Consider the following 17,185-nt stretch of genomic DNA (forward strand, 5'->3'; position numbering starts at 1 on the left):
GATTACCAGAAACGCAACAGCTTTGTTTCAATTACCAAGTGTGTTTTTGTGTTTTATATATTCATATTTTTGCATATACATTATGAAACAAATATGAGTATATAAAATAAGAAAAATATTAATTTTCGTCAAACTTTAGCCTAAATATTTGACATTGCCTTGAATTTCTACGTGTTATCATTTTATAAATTAAGAGGATTTATGAATTAAAAGAATTAATAACAAAGGGATCCAATTTAAGGATTTATGAATTAAGAGGATTAATATAACAAAGGGATCCAATTGAATAATTTAAAGGAGTAGTGAGAAATTACATCATCGTTTCATATATATAGAATAAATAATATACTGTAGCCCGAAACCAACATACAAGGTAGTGATGAGAAATTACATCATCATTCTATTAAAATATATCTGTTTGAAGAGTGATTTTTTTATTGTAGCTCGTCGAATGTTTTAGAATACTTTCGTTGAAAAAATTAGTGTGTGACCTACATCATCAAATAACTTGGGTCGATAAAATCGCTCTTTGGTACAATTTACATGATGTGTAACTTACATCATGAAAAATATGACACACAATTTGTAGCAAATGCATTATCGGGGGAGGATGGGCAGCATTTTAAGATCTGTGTTTTATTCCGTACATGCATGATTCAAGTTTTGCATGCCTAATTGAATGTTATTGGTGTTTCGAATATTCTTTCTCTTTCTTTGTTGATTGGTCCACATCATATACCATCATTTATTTGTAATATGTTTATAGATATAACATTTTTTTAATTTAAAACTGTTTTTGTCATATTTTATTGCATGTTTTTTTAACAATATTAGACATACTCATGCGACATTTGGTTGACAATTTTTTTTTGGCTTCTATTAGCTATTTGGCTTCCTGGTAGCATGTGTATTGGTAAGCATTGACACGATGAATTGACAAGTTTGATCGGGTATATTTGGCTGATTGTGGCAACAACATTCATAAAGCAAGAATTTTTTTTTTTTTTCTTTTTGCTTTTTCTTGATTTGTTTTTTTTTTTTTTGCAAGAATTGGGAAAAAAAAAAAGAAGTTGGCACTACACCTTAGGATTTAGCTTCAAATTGATAAATTTTGGCTACAAATTGGCAAAAAAAAAAGCATAGCATATTCTCATTGGTTAAAAACTAACCAAAGAACCAATGTTTGACTCTGCCCCTTTACTTCTAATAATAAAATAGATCAAGATATTTTATACTAGTATTATATTTAACGTATTAAAAAATTAAAAACCGGTTTTGGGCTTACATTCGGAAGTTTGTTTTTTTATTCTTAATTTAAACTGCCAAAGATATAGTCGTATTTTGTTTAAAGCCATGGGCGGACTCCGACCCCAAATTTTCAACTGTGACTTGCTTCTCTTTCTATTTTTCTTGCTCTCCAGAATATTCATATTTTCATACAACAAAAATATCTTATTACTTGCCCCCTCTCTCTTGCCAGTCCCCTCTTTCTTTCTTTCTTCCAATCAATCACCCAACGGCTATGCAAATCTCCGGCAGCGTATTCACGGACGTGTTCTACCCGTCCCCGGCACCAGCAGCTAGGTGGTCACCGCCACATGTTCATGCCTTTTCTGACTCTAAATCCATCCTTCCTTCTCCCCCTTTCCTTAAAGTAAGTTGTTTTATTATCTCTTCTTTCTTTCTTTATCTGTTAGTATTAATTATGCTGAGTGTATGGTGTGGTGTGCTAGGTATTATTCTAGTGATTATCACTATTATTATCATTATTATAATATATAATATACTAATGAATGAATGAATGAAGTTATATAACTATACTTTAGTATTATTTCTAGTCAAAATGTTCACTGAAAGTTAATGTAGAAGTTAATATTTTTTTTTATATTTATTTTATGGGATACAATGATACATGTTTCCTTCTTTAAGATAAGTATATTCCATCCAACAATCTAACCTAAGTCACAAGATATGGATAAAATGCTCTTCAAATTTAGATAAATGGTAGTCTTTTAATGTTGAGAATCAACTATTTATTAGCATATACAAATGAAAATGATAACAATACATAGGAAAGAACCAATATTTATGCAGGCTAGTCTAGTGTGATACTGTCTCGAGTAAAATTGACTTGTTGATAACATTATGTACTCTCCAGACTTCGGCCCCAAATATGATGATGTAGTTTTACTTCATGCCCTTTTCTCCCTTCCAACACTGTTTTCGACTTTTCCCGTATTCTTTCTGTTGGATATGATAGATTAACTTAAACGTCTTTCTTTTATATTTTTATGTTTGGGCAAAATCTTTTTAGCTATGAGGTGACTGAAAGGGTCCTACTTGATACTAGGGACGAGCATATGGTTCCGAGTATTCGTACCGAAACTTAGTAGCAAAGAGAGAGAAGGGTGAGGTATTGGTTTGAGTTTTGGACTAAAATAGGTACCCATTCCTATGCAGTATGTATGATCAGGTCTCAAACTTGAGCAACTGCGTGAGCTCTGCATTTCCATATAAATTTGATTCATCATCAATAATCAACCCTTAATTTTTTTTTGTTAGGCCTATTGGATATGTGTTTGTTTAAAAATCTTCCTTTTTTTACCAGATATGTTGCTGCACTTTCATAGGTCATGTCAGTAGCTAAACAGAAGCAAAAATAAGAATTGGAAGTGTGCCACTCTTCCACTTATTTTGATCCTAATCGTACCGAAATACCGCTACAATACTCATTTGGTACCATTACCGTATTTACGTACCCTGTACCATACCGATCTCTGATCAAGTTGATACTTCACGGGCAGACTTAATGCTCATTTCCTTACACTAAATTTTGTGTATTTCAAAGCCAGGGTATGCTTATTAGCGGTCTTCCATGTGCTTGAAGTGACAATTGCCTCACGTAGCGTAACCTTTGTACAACCAAAATCTGGATTGGACTCATTTTTAACGTTCATTCAACAAAAGTGTCTATCACTAATGTCCTCCGCTTCTTTTCCTTTCTTCCAAATACCAACGACCACCAACTATGCAAATATTGTCAGTGACATCTTGTATCCATCTTTGTTACTTTGGCCAGCATATATATACTGACTCTATGCCCCCTTCCTTCTCTCAGCTTTCTCAAAGTAAGTCGTACCTTCATTGCTTATTCATTTCCATTTTCATATGGCTGATCGTGTCACATGTTTTCGTTTCTTCGACTGTTTAAATCCGACTGAAGGATGCCCGCTAAGTAAGACAGTATCTCTGGTTTAGGAAATGTGTGTGGAACAGAATTTAGCTGAGCTGAATTCATTAATTGAAAATCATTTGTTTTGAAGTTTAAACCTTGCTCAGATTCTGATTCTAAGCCTTAGAAACTCTATACCAGAGTTGCGAAGCCATGTTCTTGTTTTTTTTTTTCTGCTAAATTATTGCATGGTACGGAATCAGAATGTTGATTTTGTTTGGTAAATATACTTAAACACTTAATGTCTCTATTGCCTTGGTGGTAAATTTTTGCATTGTGTATTCTTCAGACATAAAATGCATATGTCATTTACCTCCAGCCTTTTCAACTGTAATGCTCTGTTCCCTGGTACAATGAGTCTCTGTACCTTTTCCTACATCTGGTCGAAATCGTTGCTGTTTAGTTTTTACATGTGAGGACTGAGGAGATCAAAAGGGTTGACTTTACACCTCACCGACACTCTTAATGCTTATCTCCTTACATTTACCTTTGTTAAATTCTTAAATCTAAAGCGAGGGTATGCATTTCAGAGGTCTCACATTATGCTTGAAGGGACATTTTCTGGTATCCTGTAGTGGTGCTAATATTAGCATGCGGCTCTCCTATGGAAAATCTGTTATTGCATACGCATGGTTGTATGTCTGCTATTTTGTGTTGTTTAACCTTATAGTGATTAGTGAAGATCTTAATTTTATGCTTTCTTCCCAATGTCATCAAGTGCACTCAATTGTCTACATGTTTCCTATGTGTCATAGGGCTCTTCACTCCCTGTGTCGAGAGCTGGAGGAGAATCATACCGATCAAGGAATTGTATAGTAAAAGCATCAGATGGTTCAGGTCAAAATTTGGCTCCAGTAGCACCACTTCAGCTTGAGTCCCCGGTTGGTCAGCTCCTGGAACAAATATTGCAAACCCACCCTCATCTGCTTCCTGCAGCCATTGATCAGCAGCTCGAGAACCTTCAAAATGAGAGAGAGGCTCATAAAGAAGAACCTGCCTCATCATCTACAGATAGCCTTTACAAGTAAGTAATATCATTTTGATCTCTTGGATAGTGATCTCCATAAGAAACATACATAATATGTAGCAGCTACCAAATTTCAGGAGAATAGCTCAAGTGAAAGAAAGGGATAGGCAGAAGATTTTGGAAGAAATAATGTATTGCTGGATAGTTCATAAGTTCATTGACAAAGAAATTTCGATGATCCCAAAAGTAACATCAACTTCAGATCCTACAGGAAGAATTGATTATTGGCCTAACCAAGAAATGAAGCTGGAATCAGTACACTCAGCCGAAGCACTCGAGATGATACAGAACCATGTAGCCCTTGTCATCGGGGACCGACTTGTGGGCCCCTTAGAGTCCATTGTCCAGATCAGCAAAATAAAACTCGGGAAATTGTATGCTGCATCCATAATGTATGGATATTTCTTGAAACGGGTTGATGAGAGATTTCAACTTGAGAGGTCAATGAACACACTGCCGGACGGTTTCAAGGAGGGGCAGTCAAGTGTTGTAGAACCACCAGTCCCACAAAGCCCCTTTTGGGATCCTGATTCACTGATACAGATCCAGCCAGACTATGATGATGATGTGGATGGGGGTTTTATGGGTGGTTCTGGTGATGATGGTAAATCATATAGATTAAGATCATATGTTATGTATTTAGATGCAGAGACACTTCAGAGGTATGCTACAATAAGATCTAAAGAAGCAATCTCGTTAATAGAAAAGCAAACCCAGTCTCTGTTTGGAAGGCCTGATATCAAGGTTTCTGAAGACGGTTCATTAGGTGCGTCTAATGACGAAGTGGTTTCTGTGACATTCTCTGGATTGACAATGCTGGTTCTTGAGGCAGTCGCATTCGGATCGTTTTTATGGGATGCAGAAAACTATGTGGAATCTAAGTACCAATTCTTAAAAAGTTGAGAATTTCGTTTGTGTAGAGACAAGTGAGCAGGATGTAGAAATCTTTTTATGATGTTTTTACCCATACCATTCATCATAATGAAATCTTTCCCAATATTTAATGTGCATCTGCTCCATGTTATATTTTGGCGGTAGCTTAAACCCAACGTTATATTGTATGTTGGGTCCATTGAACGGTAACATAAATGTCATGATACGAATACATAATACAAAAAACCCTTATGTTTTGATGTTTGCCACCTCCCATTTGTGTCGTGATGCAAATAAACGGACCGTGTGTGTAACAAGTCATTAATCAAACTGCACTCTACCCCAAAAACACTAGATTAACAAGGTTCTCCTATGGTTATTCGTGTGAGGTTGTGCTTTTGACGTTACCCCGTTAGCAACCAACTCTAACGTTGGGCGGGCTATCTTTAACTCTTTAAGTTTTATCTTATCCGTGAAAATGTTACAATAATAATTCGACAAAATATTAGAGGAACCACCTTAAAAGCTAATGGCATAAGTCCATTAAGCAAATCACCCGATTTTTGACCAATACACCCAAGTCTTGACCAGGTTAACCTGACAAACTCGGATCGTCACCTAACCGATAGACGATCCGATTCCGGGAAATCGGCTTTATGGGCCAATTTTCACAACCCTGCCAAGTTCTACGAAATGTAGAATGATTGGTCGACTATGAACATACACTTCTTGACAAATTTACTGTAAGTAAACCCTTTTTTTTTTTTTTTTTTTTTTTGCAATTGACCGTTCTAATTCAGTTATCATAAGCAATCAGCAAATCAGGTTATTTGCAACAAACATGACATTTCCCATCAACTGTAAGAGTGACATTTAACTAAACCTCGGCAAAAAAGGCCACAAGTTAGCATTTTGAACTAACTTCCATCTTTCAAGAGGTGGGCGCGAAGAGCTGATCAAGCTCTCAGTTTCTACAAACTACTAACAAAATATTAACATGACATATTTTCGATTTACATAAAGATCCCCTAAAATCAAACATAATTCATGACATGACGACACTGATATGCAGATGGGACAACTTAAAAACCAGCCACCACACAGAAAAGGGTCATCTTGAAAATGCTATTGGATCCCCTTAATAAGCTTTAGTTTATTTATACGAGCATGCTTTTGGGGTCAAACTGCAAGAACAATGATCACAATGAGAAGTACGCTTCCCAGTATCACCAAAAGCAAACAAGTCTGCACAAAAGAGTGACAAAATTGATAAGCACCATAGGAACTGGAAGACGAGTAATACTGTCACAAGAAAAGTGATGAACTGGGTGGCCTTGGCCACCAGGCACAGGGTGAATCTAAGTGAAAAATGAAGGGAATGTAACAGGCATGTCTGTGACGATGTAGAGCAGATAATGGCTACACCTAGCCAAAAAAAACCAATTGTATTTTTTGCTTTACAAAAAATAAAAGAAAATGCACAATATCCATTTGTGGTTTCCTTTTATGTGGTGATGATCTATTTATACTTGATTTTCATATTGATTAATATTCTTTACTCATTCTGCATATTAAATTAGAGATTTTAACTACTAATCTGATATCTAAATTACCTGCCAAAGGAGAGAAAATTGAGAATACCTGTGGACCAAGAAGAAAGTCACTAAGATAGTGTAATAATTGCAAATTAGGAACAGATGAAGAGATAAAATATACCAAGGACATGTAAGTATCTAACATGTAATAGGGGGCATCCAGAATCATTACATTTATTTTGTGACGGAGGAAGTAAAAGATGATACATTATGTTTCCAATATTTTGATATTTGAATGAAATTCATCGACTGATAAACAACATCCTACAATATTAAGGAATACCCCACTGCAACACTGCCACGTATATGTCTCATGTCATCCCTAACAAGGTAAACAAAATTACATGGTACTTTCTTATTGATCAAGTGAAATACATGTATTTGTACTCATCAAATGAATAGCCTCCATAGAGGATGAAGATATCAAAGACATCATGCAGTCAAGGATTTGAAGATATTAGTAGACATTGTAAACCAGAAGTGTATCAGATATTTACCAGTTCTAGCAAGCAAAATAGCTAGAGAAAACTTTACCATGGAAGAATTGTGATTTTTAGATATTAGTACACGTTAAAAACCAGAAATTTATCAAACTATTTACCATGGAAGAATTTGATCTTTGAGTCTTTGAAGCTTTTGCAATGTGGGATCTTGCCTCTGTAGTCGCAGCATGAGAATTCTCAATGTTGGAGCTTATATCATCTGATAAAGAGTTGTTGAAAAGTAATGCATCATTGTCATAGGAAGAGTTTAACACAAGAAGTAACCTGGGAGAAATCCTTACCAATCATAGTTCCTTGTTTATGAACCAAAACAGCAAGGTCTTTAAATATTTCGTTGACCTCTCCAATTTGTTTCTGGATTTCCTGTATTCCCTGATCTCTTTCTTCGATAATAGCTTCATTAAATGCAATCTCATTTTCCAGCAGTAAGACCTCCTCCCTACAAAGATAAATTGAGATGGTAACACAATTAACAACAAACAATCGTACATTTTCAAAGCCAACAATATGAATACTACCATCAATATATATTCTGCTACAAATTATAACGTCCCGGTTATAGTTTAATAGTTAGCTGTGTCAACAGGGAATGAATTCTACAGATACTACTAATGAATTGCTTGGCATTTTTCAATTCTATTAAAGTAAAATGCAACTTCACTTGTTGCTAATAAAGAATATAGTAGAGAGTTTTGCCTTTTAGAGTCCACGAGAAGAGCATGTTGTTCTTGACTCCTGCCTGAGCTTACATCTAGTTCACTAGACGGATCACTGAACATAGAGTAAAATTAATTGGTGCAGTAAGTAAACCGAAGTGGGAATTCACACAAATCTGTTTGCTCATTCTGGTAGTCATTATTTCATTTACATCTTACCCTGAATAGGGGGAAACTTGAGAAACAAAGGGTGTGTAAGCTGTCTCTCTTTCAGCTGAAAGCCGTTGTGCCTTCTGGAATTCTTCCAAAAGTACTTGGAAATCTTGGGCAAAATTACGATCTGTGATCTTTTTGCTAGCCTGCAGAAAAGAGAATGATTCCAAAACACAAAGAAGAAATACAAACGATTAATTTAAGAAGAATGGGTCTGGTATGTGATGTGATGTAAATTCAGGGGGTTTCCTTACACTAACATTGGCGTGATGATCTGTTTCACTTGCTTGCTTTAGTTTGTCAGAAGTATCGTTCACTAATTGCCCAATATGTAATCTGGTCTTGTGCCTGCCATTTAAGTAATCTCCATGTAACAATCACCAAACGACAATCGAATGACAATCAAAAGAAGCTGAACTCATTGCAAGACATTAAATTTATACGAGTCCAACAACTTAAGATCACGTCCATCAAAATTGGGGTGGACCTTTACATGTGACATGACATTTCAATTATAAACACATGGAATCAAAAAGGCACCTATACAACAAAGTTCGTCCAACACATTGAAACCTCTCATGCTGCCGGCCCTAATCAATAGCTCGAGTGATCATTCTCACTCATCTAGCTAATATTTTATAGAACCATGTTTTCCTAACAACAAATTCACACACAACTTACCTAGACTCGTGTCCCAGATTGGAGCAGGACAACATACCTACATTTACGACCTTCGGTACAGCTATGGAAAACGCATGTTGGTCCTTGATTGATATGACCAATTACCAATGATTTTTGTTGAACATCTAAAACTCTATATTTAGCTCAGCCATATCCTGGTTATAAATTGACTAATTGACTTGGTCTTTAATTAAAAGCATAGAACTTGAAACACTTTAAAAATAAGAACGAAAACTGAAAAAAAAAAAATTAAAAAAAAAAGGAGGAGGATAAAAACAACATACAGCTTATCACGAAATTGAGGAGTGTCTTTAGGAGTACCGAGTGAATTAACAAGCCTTTGAAAGGTAAAGACGGCTGTATTTATCTGGAATATTCCAGAAGCTACCGCCTGAGTCGGATCCTGTAATTTCTTTCTCATCACCCCACCCTTGTTTTTATTACGGCCAGCTTCAATATCTTGAAAACTCATTCTTACTTACTTATAATATCAAACTATATGTGGTAATATTTATTGTTAATATATATATATATATTCACTGTATGTAATGTAGGAATAGGAAAAGAAAGCGCAATTTCAATTGAAACCAAAACCCTAAGCAGAGCCTCGAAGCAAATACCCTTCTATTTCCAATTATTAATTACAGGTGACGGTGGTGGTGTTAGTGGGACTTCAGGTATAGCCGGCGATTGATTCAAAAACTCACACGCAATATCTTGACACGTAGCGCTCTGTTTTCTATTCCCCCTCTATATATACACCAATAAACTCACACGCAATATCTTGACACGTAGCGCTCTGTTTTCATTATACATAAATTCTTCTTTTAAAAATAATGATATGTAATGCTAAATAAGTTGTCACGTCACCTTTCTACCAAATTTATTCAACCTCATTCAACGTTCCCAATTCTTTTTTTTCAAATTACGAAGATGTTTTCATATCAAATCACACCATCAAACAAATTTATACTTATACATATTTCATCATCAATAATCATAATCTATCTATTTGTGGAAATGTGAAGTTGAGGAGAGGATAAAAACAACATACAGCTTATCACGAAGTTGAGGAGTGTCTTTAGGAGTACCGAGTGAATTAACAAGCCTGTAAAAGGTAGAGACAACTGTATTTATCTGGAATATTCCAAAAGCTACCGCCTGAGTCGGATCCTGTAATTTCCTTCTCATCAAGAGCAGACATAGATATATGTTGACCTAAAACGTATACTTCTGTTGTCATAAAGTTCGTATCCCACTAATCAATTTATTAGATTATTACACCCCACCGTTGTTTTTAGTACGACCAGCTTCAATATCTTGAAAACTCATTCTTACTTATTGACGTAAAATATTTATTAACTAATATGTATATTATATAACTCGAGAAAGTTTTAAAATAAGAACGGTAAAAACACCTTAAAAACATCTTTTTGATGTATTAAAAGTCCATAAAATTAACATAGTGCAGAACTAATTATCTTTATTTAAGTGTTTAACAACACATTCATCTGTCAAAATCAAAATAATCATGTTTTTTGTTTTGTGCATCCATCTTAGATGCATAATCATCAAAATGATACATCCAACAAAAAATGTGATTTTTTCGATTTTGATAAATCAATGTGTTATTAAACACTTTAATAATGATAATTAGTTCTGCACTATGTTAGTTTTATGGACTTTTAATGCATCAAAATAATGTTTTTAAGGTGTTCTCATTGTTCTTATTTGATTGTCTATATATATATATATAATATGTTGGGATCAATCACCACAAACGAAAAAATCAACACACAAATAACCAATAATAAAGTAAACAAGAAAAAACAAACGACACAACGATTTACTTGGCTCGACTCAAATAGTCTAATCCATTACCACAAAATCACTACAAACGTTGGATTACAAGAATGGAGATGCTCACTCTCAACAATCTATAAATCCTCACCAAAGTTCACTCTTTCTCACACAAGAATGAAGTACATGAACCTCTAACAATAACTCCTATTTATATAGGCAAGACACAAATGTAGTTTTCTACCTACACCAATGTGGGACAAAAAACTTTGGGTCAATATTCATCAATATATATATATATATATATATATTCACAGTATGTAATGTAGGTATAGGAAAATAGAGCGCAATTTTAATTGAAACCTTAAAAGAGCATCTCCAATCGAATACTTTTTACTTTTAATTATTATTATTATTATATACATACTGGGTGGCATTGTAGGAATTGCAATGTGGTGGTGGTGGGACTTGGCAGAGCATGTATAGCCGGCAATGATTCCGAATTAAAAAATTGAAACTCACACGCGAAATCTCGACACTTAGCGCTCTTTTTTATGTTTTTCCTTTAAATATTTTACAACAAAGATAAACTAATTTTCTTTAACATTCAATCGTGATACGAAATCAATAAAACTTCATCGTATAGTGATAAAGCTTTACACGTATTCTAAATAATGAGATGTTGACCATTATTCATTTACAAGTATTCGGGGGGAAAAAAACACTTGTTTTTCCTGGATCGAACTAAAAACTTTTGATAAAACTAAAAATGCCTTTGATTGTCTATCTATCATTTGGAAAAAGATAATTAATTAATTAATTAAGGATACTAGTAATCATAGTTGTCAAATTGTGTATTATATGTCTGACTCATTTATAATTTCAAAAATCATATCGTGATTTAAATAGTAAAAAACATAAAATAAAAACTATGTGTAAACAATATATGGTTAAAATGAATATAATATTGTCATACACCTAATCGTAGTAGGTGGGAATCCCTTAAGGGAGTGGGGAGTGTATCCTATCCCCTCCCCACTTTTTCACTTTCTCTCTCTTCTGCTCCTTTCCTTCTCTCACACAAGGGATGCCTCTCCCCTCCTCTCACCACATATACATACAGATATATACATCCAATCAACAGTCAAATGTGCATGAGGTAGTCGATGACCGTTGTTTCCTTTTCCCTCCCCTCATCACGGTACCCATTTGAAGGATTGGTGTTCACCCGGTGATACAAGAGATACCGCTCCCCTCATCGACCCATTCCCCACTCCCTAACAAAACAATTTCAAAATATTTTTTTTCCAAAAATAACAAATGAGTTTTTTTTTTTACACAAGTATCGGTCAAATATCACGACGAAGAATCAAGACTATGTGGCTTTAACTAGCTACATGCTAAAATGTCTTCCCACCCAATAATCCGTAAAAATAAACGACAATATGTTAAGAAAAACCTTATACTCTAAACTTGAACCTGTATCTTCCTAAATTTAAGTAAAAGCTTTCCTTACCATACATTGTTCATAATATATCATCACATTTTAACAATATATACTTTTTCTACCTTTCAACTTATAATTTTTTATAAAAACTAATTGAATATCTATTAATAACAAATTTATTATATTTAAAAGAATGAATATAAAAATGAAAAATATTAAAAGAAGCCCTTAAGGCTTCATTTAACGCGCATAAAAAAGTTATACATTTTCATATTAAAAAAAACTCACTCCTTAAATTTTATGCTAAGTGTACAACTATTTAATGTATATTAACGAAAACACTTAGGACTAAGTTTAACGCAACCCAATAAAAATTAATAACACCTAATCAATATTAAATGGGTTTTGTTAGTGATAGCCTTTAGGGTTGTCAGTAAAAACTAATTGGGTGCATTAAAATTTGTATTTTGCTGTTAAAAAATTAGGGGACAATTTTTAATATATAATGTACAAGTTTTTATGCATGTAAATTTTTCATATTAAATAAATAAAATATAATACTTAAAAAATTCGGAAAAGTGGGGAGCAGTATTCTGATTTGTTGTGTAATAAAATCCTCTCACCGTATAATTCGAAATCGCACGTCGTGTTGCAAGAACTCACGTCAGAAGTTGCCTACCTATCTTGTACGTGCAAATACATCAAATAAAAGCAAAACCCGACTCATACCTTGTGCATCAAAACTTGTACCATCTATTTATATATAAACCCGCACCATTCCATTCTATTCCATTTCAGAAATACAAAAAATTCTCTCTACTCGTCAACGCAGACCTTTTCTAATTTCATATATATCATTGTCGGCGTTCCTACGGTGACCATATCTCCGTCATCGATAACAAAACCTCCGCCTATTTTTACATCTTATATTTGATCAATACATACAAATACAATGTCTGTAAGTATCAATCATCTCAAAAATGTTTGTTCTTTATTGAATACAAATTTATTTTTGGAGCTTGATTTTATATTTTAGTTAAATTAGTGTACGTAGTAGATCGATCTGATTATTGAGTTCGAATAGTTAATTATAAATCCTTGTAGATTAGTAGTCAGGCAACATATATATTTGAGAGCTACAACTTTGACTTGTGGACTTGTGGATGATGATTCTTTTTCTATATTTTTATTATTACAAGGATCTGATTCAAAAGTTTATTATATGTTTATTATTATTATTATGCTGACGATTTATGTATTGTATTTAACATTTAGAGATGTAACATGTTCTTGTTTTAAAATAAGTTTTTTGATCGGCTACAGGTTAAAACCGTTAAAGTTAGCAATCTTTCGCTAGGGGCGTCTGAGCGAGATGTAAGGGAGTTCTTTTCGTTTTCTGGTGATATTGTGTATGTTGAGACACAAAGGTCAGTTGGGTTAATTAATTGATCACTTTTTTTTTTTAACTTACTTTCGTTAATTTGTTTTTGATTGTTAATACTAAAGGCTGATTTTGTTGCAGTCATAATGAGCGTTCCCAAATCGCGTTTGTTACGTTCACTGATTGTCAAGGAGCAGAGACTGCTGTTCTTCTTTCGGTAATTTTTCTAATTTATATTCATCTGACGAAATTGGACCTTTCGTCTCACATGTATCACATGACACCAAATGCTTTAGGTGCATTTCAAAAGTGAGCCCATAAAAGATACCACTTAAAAGTGCTTTTAGGTGAAGTTAGTTATATGAATGATTTCTTTTCTTTCTACTCAAGGTATGCGTTCAACACCGATACAATGCTTTCTGGCTTTAAATTTGTTGGTCCTTTTTACGACAAAGTCCAAAATTTTACATTACTTTAACTAAACGCATCATAGTATTAAACTTTTTTTAGTTAATACCAATGATTCAATATTGTTATGGATTCCTTTCTATGGGTTAATCGTAGTATAAACTTATACACAACAATTTTGCCTACTTTATTTTTTACCAATATCTTAAAAATTTGTAAGTGGTGTATCTTGTATAGATATCAATTTAAAACACGTTTATGTTTGGCTCGTCATTTTTTGCCAAATCTGGTGAAGTTGTTACAGAATGATTGAATGTTCATGGTTCTTTAAATTTCATAGTCCGGGAAAGAAACTTAACCAGGTAGTCAATTACATTAAATTAAATTGAAAATTCGTTGATAGAAGGTCATTTGTTGTGAGTTAAAATGGTCTCATAGATCATCAACCATTGAACACTTTCAACTCCATCCTGATGACGTAGCTGATATGATAGTGAGTTTTAGAGAATAGAGAAGCGAGAAATTATTTAAGCTTATTGATCAGTCTATTTCCTCTCCATGGCGGTATTTGGTATTGTTGATCAGTCTATATGTATTTGATTAGGTACATTTTGCATTTTAGTGAACGCATAAAGATTTAGTTACTAAATTCCTAAATTCGTGTTATATCAGGGTGCAACAATAGTTGACACAACTGTCACTGTAACCCTAGACCCAGAATACCAGCTTCCACCAGCTGCTACAGCTGCTTCTCCTGTAAGATTAATTTTTCAAACCTTTTCTCCTATACTGTCAAATATATTCCTTCTCAGAATTTCATAAATTTCTTTGTAGCAATATGGAAGCAATGTTCCTGCTGGAAACGGCTCTGCTCTGCGCAAGGCTGAAGATGTTGTTACCAGCATGTTTGCTAAAGGTTTTGTCTTAGGTAAAGATGCTGTTGGCAAAGCAAAATCCTTTGATGAAAAGCATCGTTTGACATCCACAGCATCTGCTAAAGTTTCTTCATTAGACAAGAAAATTGGATTCACTGAAAAAGTCAGTGTGGGCACGTCAATCGTGAGTGATAAAGTCAAAGAAGTTGACCAAAAACTGCAGGTATCTGAGAAAGCCAAATCAGCCTTTACGGCTGCTGAGAACACTGTTAGCAGTGCAGGTTCTGCCATAATGAAAAACAGGTATGTCTTTACCAGTGCATCATGGGTAACGGGTGCATTCAATAAAGTAGCAAAAGCAGCCGGTGAAGTCGGGCAACAAACTAAAGAGAAAGTAGAAAAGGCAGAAGATGAAAAAAGAAGGAAGATGGTTGATGATTATGCTGAAGTTCATTTATCCGAGTCTCCTACTGCTCCTGATTCAAATGACCAACATCACCCTTCCAAGCCCGCACCAGTGACAGGTTTGGTTCTTTAGAAACCAATTCTATACATACATTCTTATTGGAAAGTTGAATTCCGTACACCCATCGTGAAGTGGTGATTATAGAACTTTTATATCGTTAGATTGTTGCAAAACTTTATGTTTCTTTTTGCATTGTCTTGAATGTGGGCTATATGCAACTATTGATTCTGTATGTTATTAATTTATTGAGCAGTTTTGATGGAACTTCGTCTCTTTATTCTAATATAGAGTTTTGATTGCTATGCATTTTTGAGGGTTCGAGATGCCTTGAACGTAACACAAAATGCACAACCACATACAACACTTCCTGGTTTAATATGTATTACGAATGAAGTGTGTTACTCCTTTTCCTTATTCAAACTTCAGGAAGGGATATTTATATTTCATGCCCTGGCAGATTATTGAGTGTCGTTGTTTTGTAAGTATGTTAGTATATCAATCATGACTGAATAATCAAATGATTGTTGTCTTGTTTGATGTTAAAGGCAGGGGAGGTTCGTCTGAAAATCTGGCTCTAACTTAATCACATAAGCTTTTGGTTAGGAATTCCGTAACTTTTTGCACACATGATCACCTTAACACCGTTACCACAAATAAATGTTGGTTAACTTGTTTTACAATTTCTTTTTAAAATTACTGATTATTTAATGGACAATTACACACAAAAAAACTATCAACTTTGATTTTTTGGACTACAAAATTAGATACCCTTCTTGGTTAGGTTTATAACAAAATATTTATAAATAAATAATTATAATTGTGTTCGTATTTGAATTGGTCATGGTCCGGCTTGTGAGTTTGTCACGAGAGTTGAAGACTTTATCAAACTTTTCCTTGTCAATGAAGACTGGTTCCACCAATAGTGTTTTCAGATCATTGTACATAACTTTTACTAATACTGTTTATGTTTATTTTATCACTTAAAAAGCTCCATTCTTGAGTTTTATTTTGATAAGATAAGAAAAGAAAGGGTAAAAAACTTTTAGTTTTTGTATTCTTGAGTTTTTGTTTTAAAAGAAAAGGAAGGGAAAGATAGGAAAAAAGAGGGTGTTTTGATCCCAAAACTTTCGTATCACTTTTGGCAAGATTTGGAAAGAAAATGGTGAAATTATTATTATACCCCTTAAATTTATATAAAGATTTTAATTACTACAAGGCTATAAATGTAAAATTGTATCTTTTTATCCCTTCTTTTCCTTCACTTCTAACTCAAGAATACATTCAACTCTCAACTTTCTTTTCTTTTCTTTCAACTAGAGAATGCCTTTTTTTATGTAATTTTCTATCCTTTCTTCCCCTATCCAATTTTCTTCTTTCTTTTCTTTTAATAAAAACTCAAGGGTGGGGGGAGAGCTTCCCCACTCCTCCCATCCCCTCCTCGATTTTTCTTCTCCTCCCCTCCTCTCCCCTTTTGCTAGGAACATCTCGCCACCCCTTCCCTCCCCTTCCCACCCTTTTTTATTTAATTTAATTTCTATTTATTTTTAAAACTAAAACATTTTATTTATAAAATTAAAACTAATACAGTTTTATTCAAACACAAACAAACATACACTTAATCATTTTTGGGTAGATTGGAGAAATTTAGGTCTTTTACTTTCTTTCCCCTGTTCATTTTTGTGGATTTTGATTGAAAAAAAAGAAGAAATAGAGGATCGGCGGCAGAGGAAAAAAGAAGAAAAATGAAGAAGAAAGGAGAAAGAGAAAGAAAGAGTGGTGGGTGTGTGTACCGTTTTCATGTGGGCCCCATTTTTTTTTTGTAACGGTCGAAAAGAGAGGCACGGGATCTGGCACCACGCTCCCCTCCCCACCGGTACCGGGGGTCGGCGCGGTGTGCCATCCAGTACAGCCCGGTACCGGTCCCCTCCTCACACGACTCCGTCCAGCCTTATTATAGTCATTAAACAAATCTTGTGTAATGATTGCTCAAAGCAGCATCATCATATGCATATGTATTTTTATCAAATT

The 17,185-nt window shown here is 34.2% G+C and overlaps 3 protein-coding genes across 3 annotated transcripts; 2 read left to right on the plus strand and 1 right to left on the minus strand.

Annotated features, from left to right (window-relative positions):
- Positions 1 to 1,380: 1,380 nt before the first annotated feature.
- LOC122611333 (UV-B-induced protein At3g17800, chloroplastic) lies at positions 1,381 to 5,269 on the plus strand. The gene is made up of 3 exons (XM_043784348.1): positions 1,381 to 1,654; positions 3,988 to 4,256; positions 4,337 to 5,269. Exons 1-3 carry the CDS (start codon positions 1,523 to 1,525, stop codon positions 5,160 to 5,162), a joined length of 1,227 nt encoding a protein of 408 aa, XP_043640283.1. The 5' UTR covers positions 1,381 to 1,522; the 3' UTR covers positions 5,163 to 5,269.
- Positions 5,270 to 6,054: 785 nt separating this feature from the next.
- LOC122610998 (syntaxin-22-like) lies at positions 6,055 to 9,252 on the minus strand. Its single transcript, XM_043783951.1, has 7 exons — positions 9,065 to 9,252; positions 8,354 to 8,447; positions 8,106 to 8,245; positions 7,927 to 8,001; positions 7,512 to 7,669; positions 7,329 to 7,429; positions 6,055 to 6,377 (listed from the first exon to the last, which is right to left on the minus strand). Exons 1-7 carry the CDS (start codon positions 9,250 to 9,252, stop codon positions 6,312 to 6,314), a joined length of 822 nt encoding a protein of 273 aa, XP_043639886.1. The 3' UTR covers positions 6,055 to 6,311.
- Positions 9,253 to 12,836: 3,584 nt separating this feature from the next.
- Positions 12,837 to 15,421, plus strand: LOC122578273 (binding partner of ACD11 1-like). Its single transcript, XM_043750194.1, has 5 exons — positions 12,837 to 12,985; positions 13,351 to 13,454; positions 13,550 to 13,625; positions 14,489 to 14,572; positions 14,651 to 15,421. Exons 1-5 carry the CDS (start codon positions 12,980 to 12,982, stop codon positions 15,227 to 15,229), a joined length of 849 nt encoding a protein of 282 aa, XP_043606129.1. The 5' UTR covers positions 12,837 to 12,979; the 3' UTR covers positions 15,230 to 15,421.
- Positions 15,422 to 17,185: the final 1,764 nt, after the last annotated feature.

The sequence above is a fragment of the Erigeron canadensis genome, chromosome 8 (genome assembly GCF_010389155.1).
Source record: "Erigeron canadensis isolate Cc75 chromosome 8, C_canadensis_v1, whole genome shotgun sequence".
Lineage (NCBI taxonomy): Eukaryota > Viridiplantae > Streptophyta > Magnoliopsida > Asterales > Asteraceae > Erigeron > Erigeron canadensis.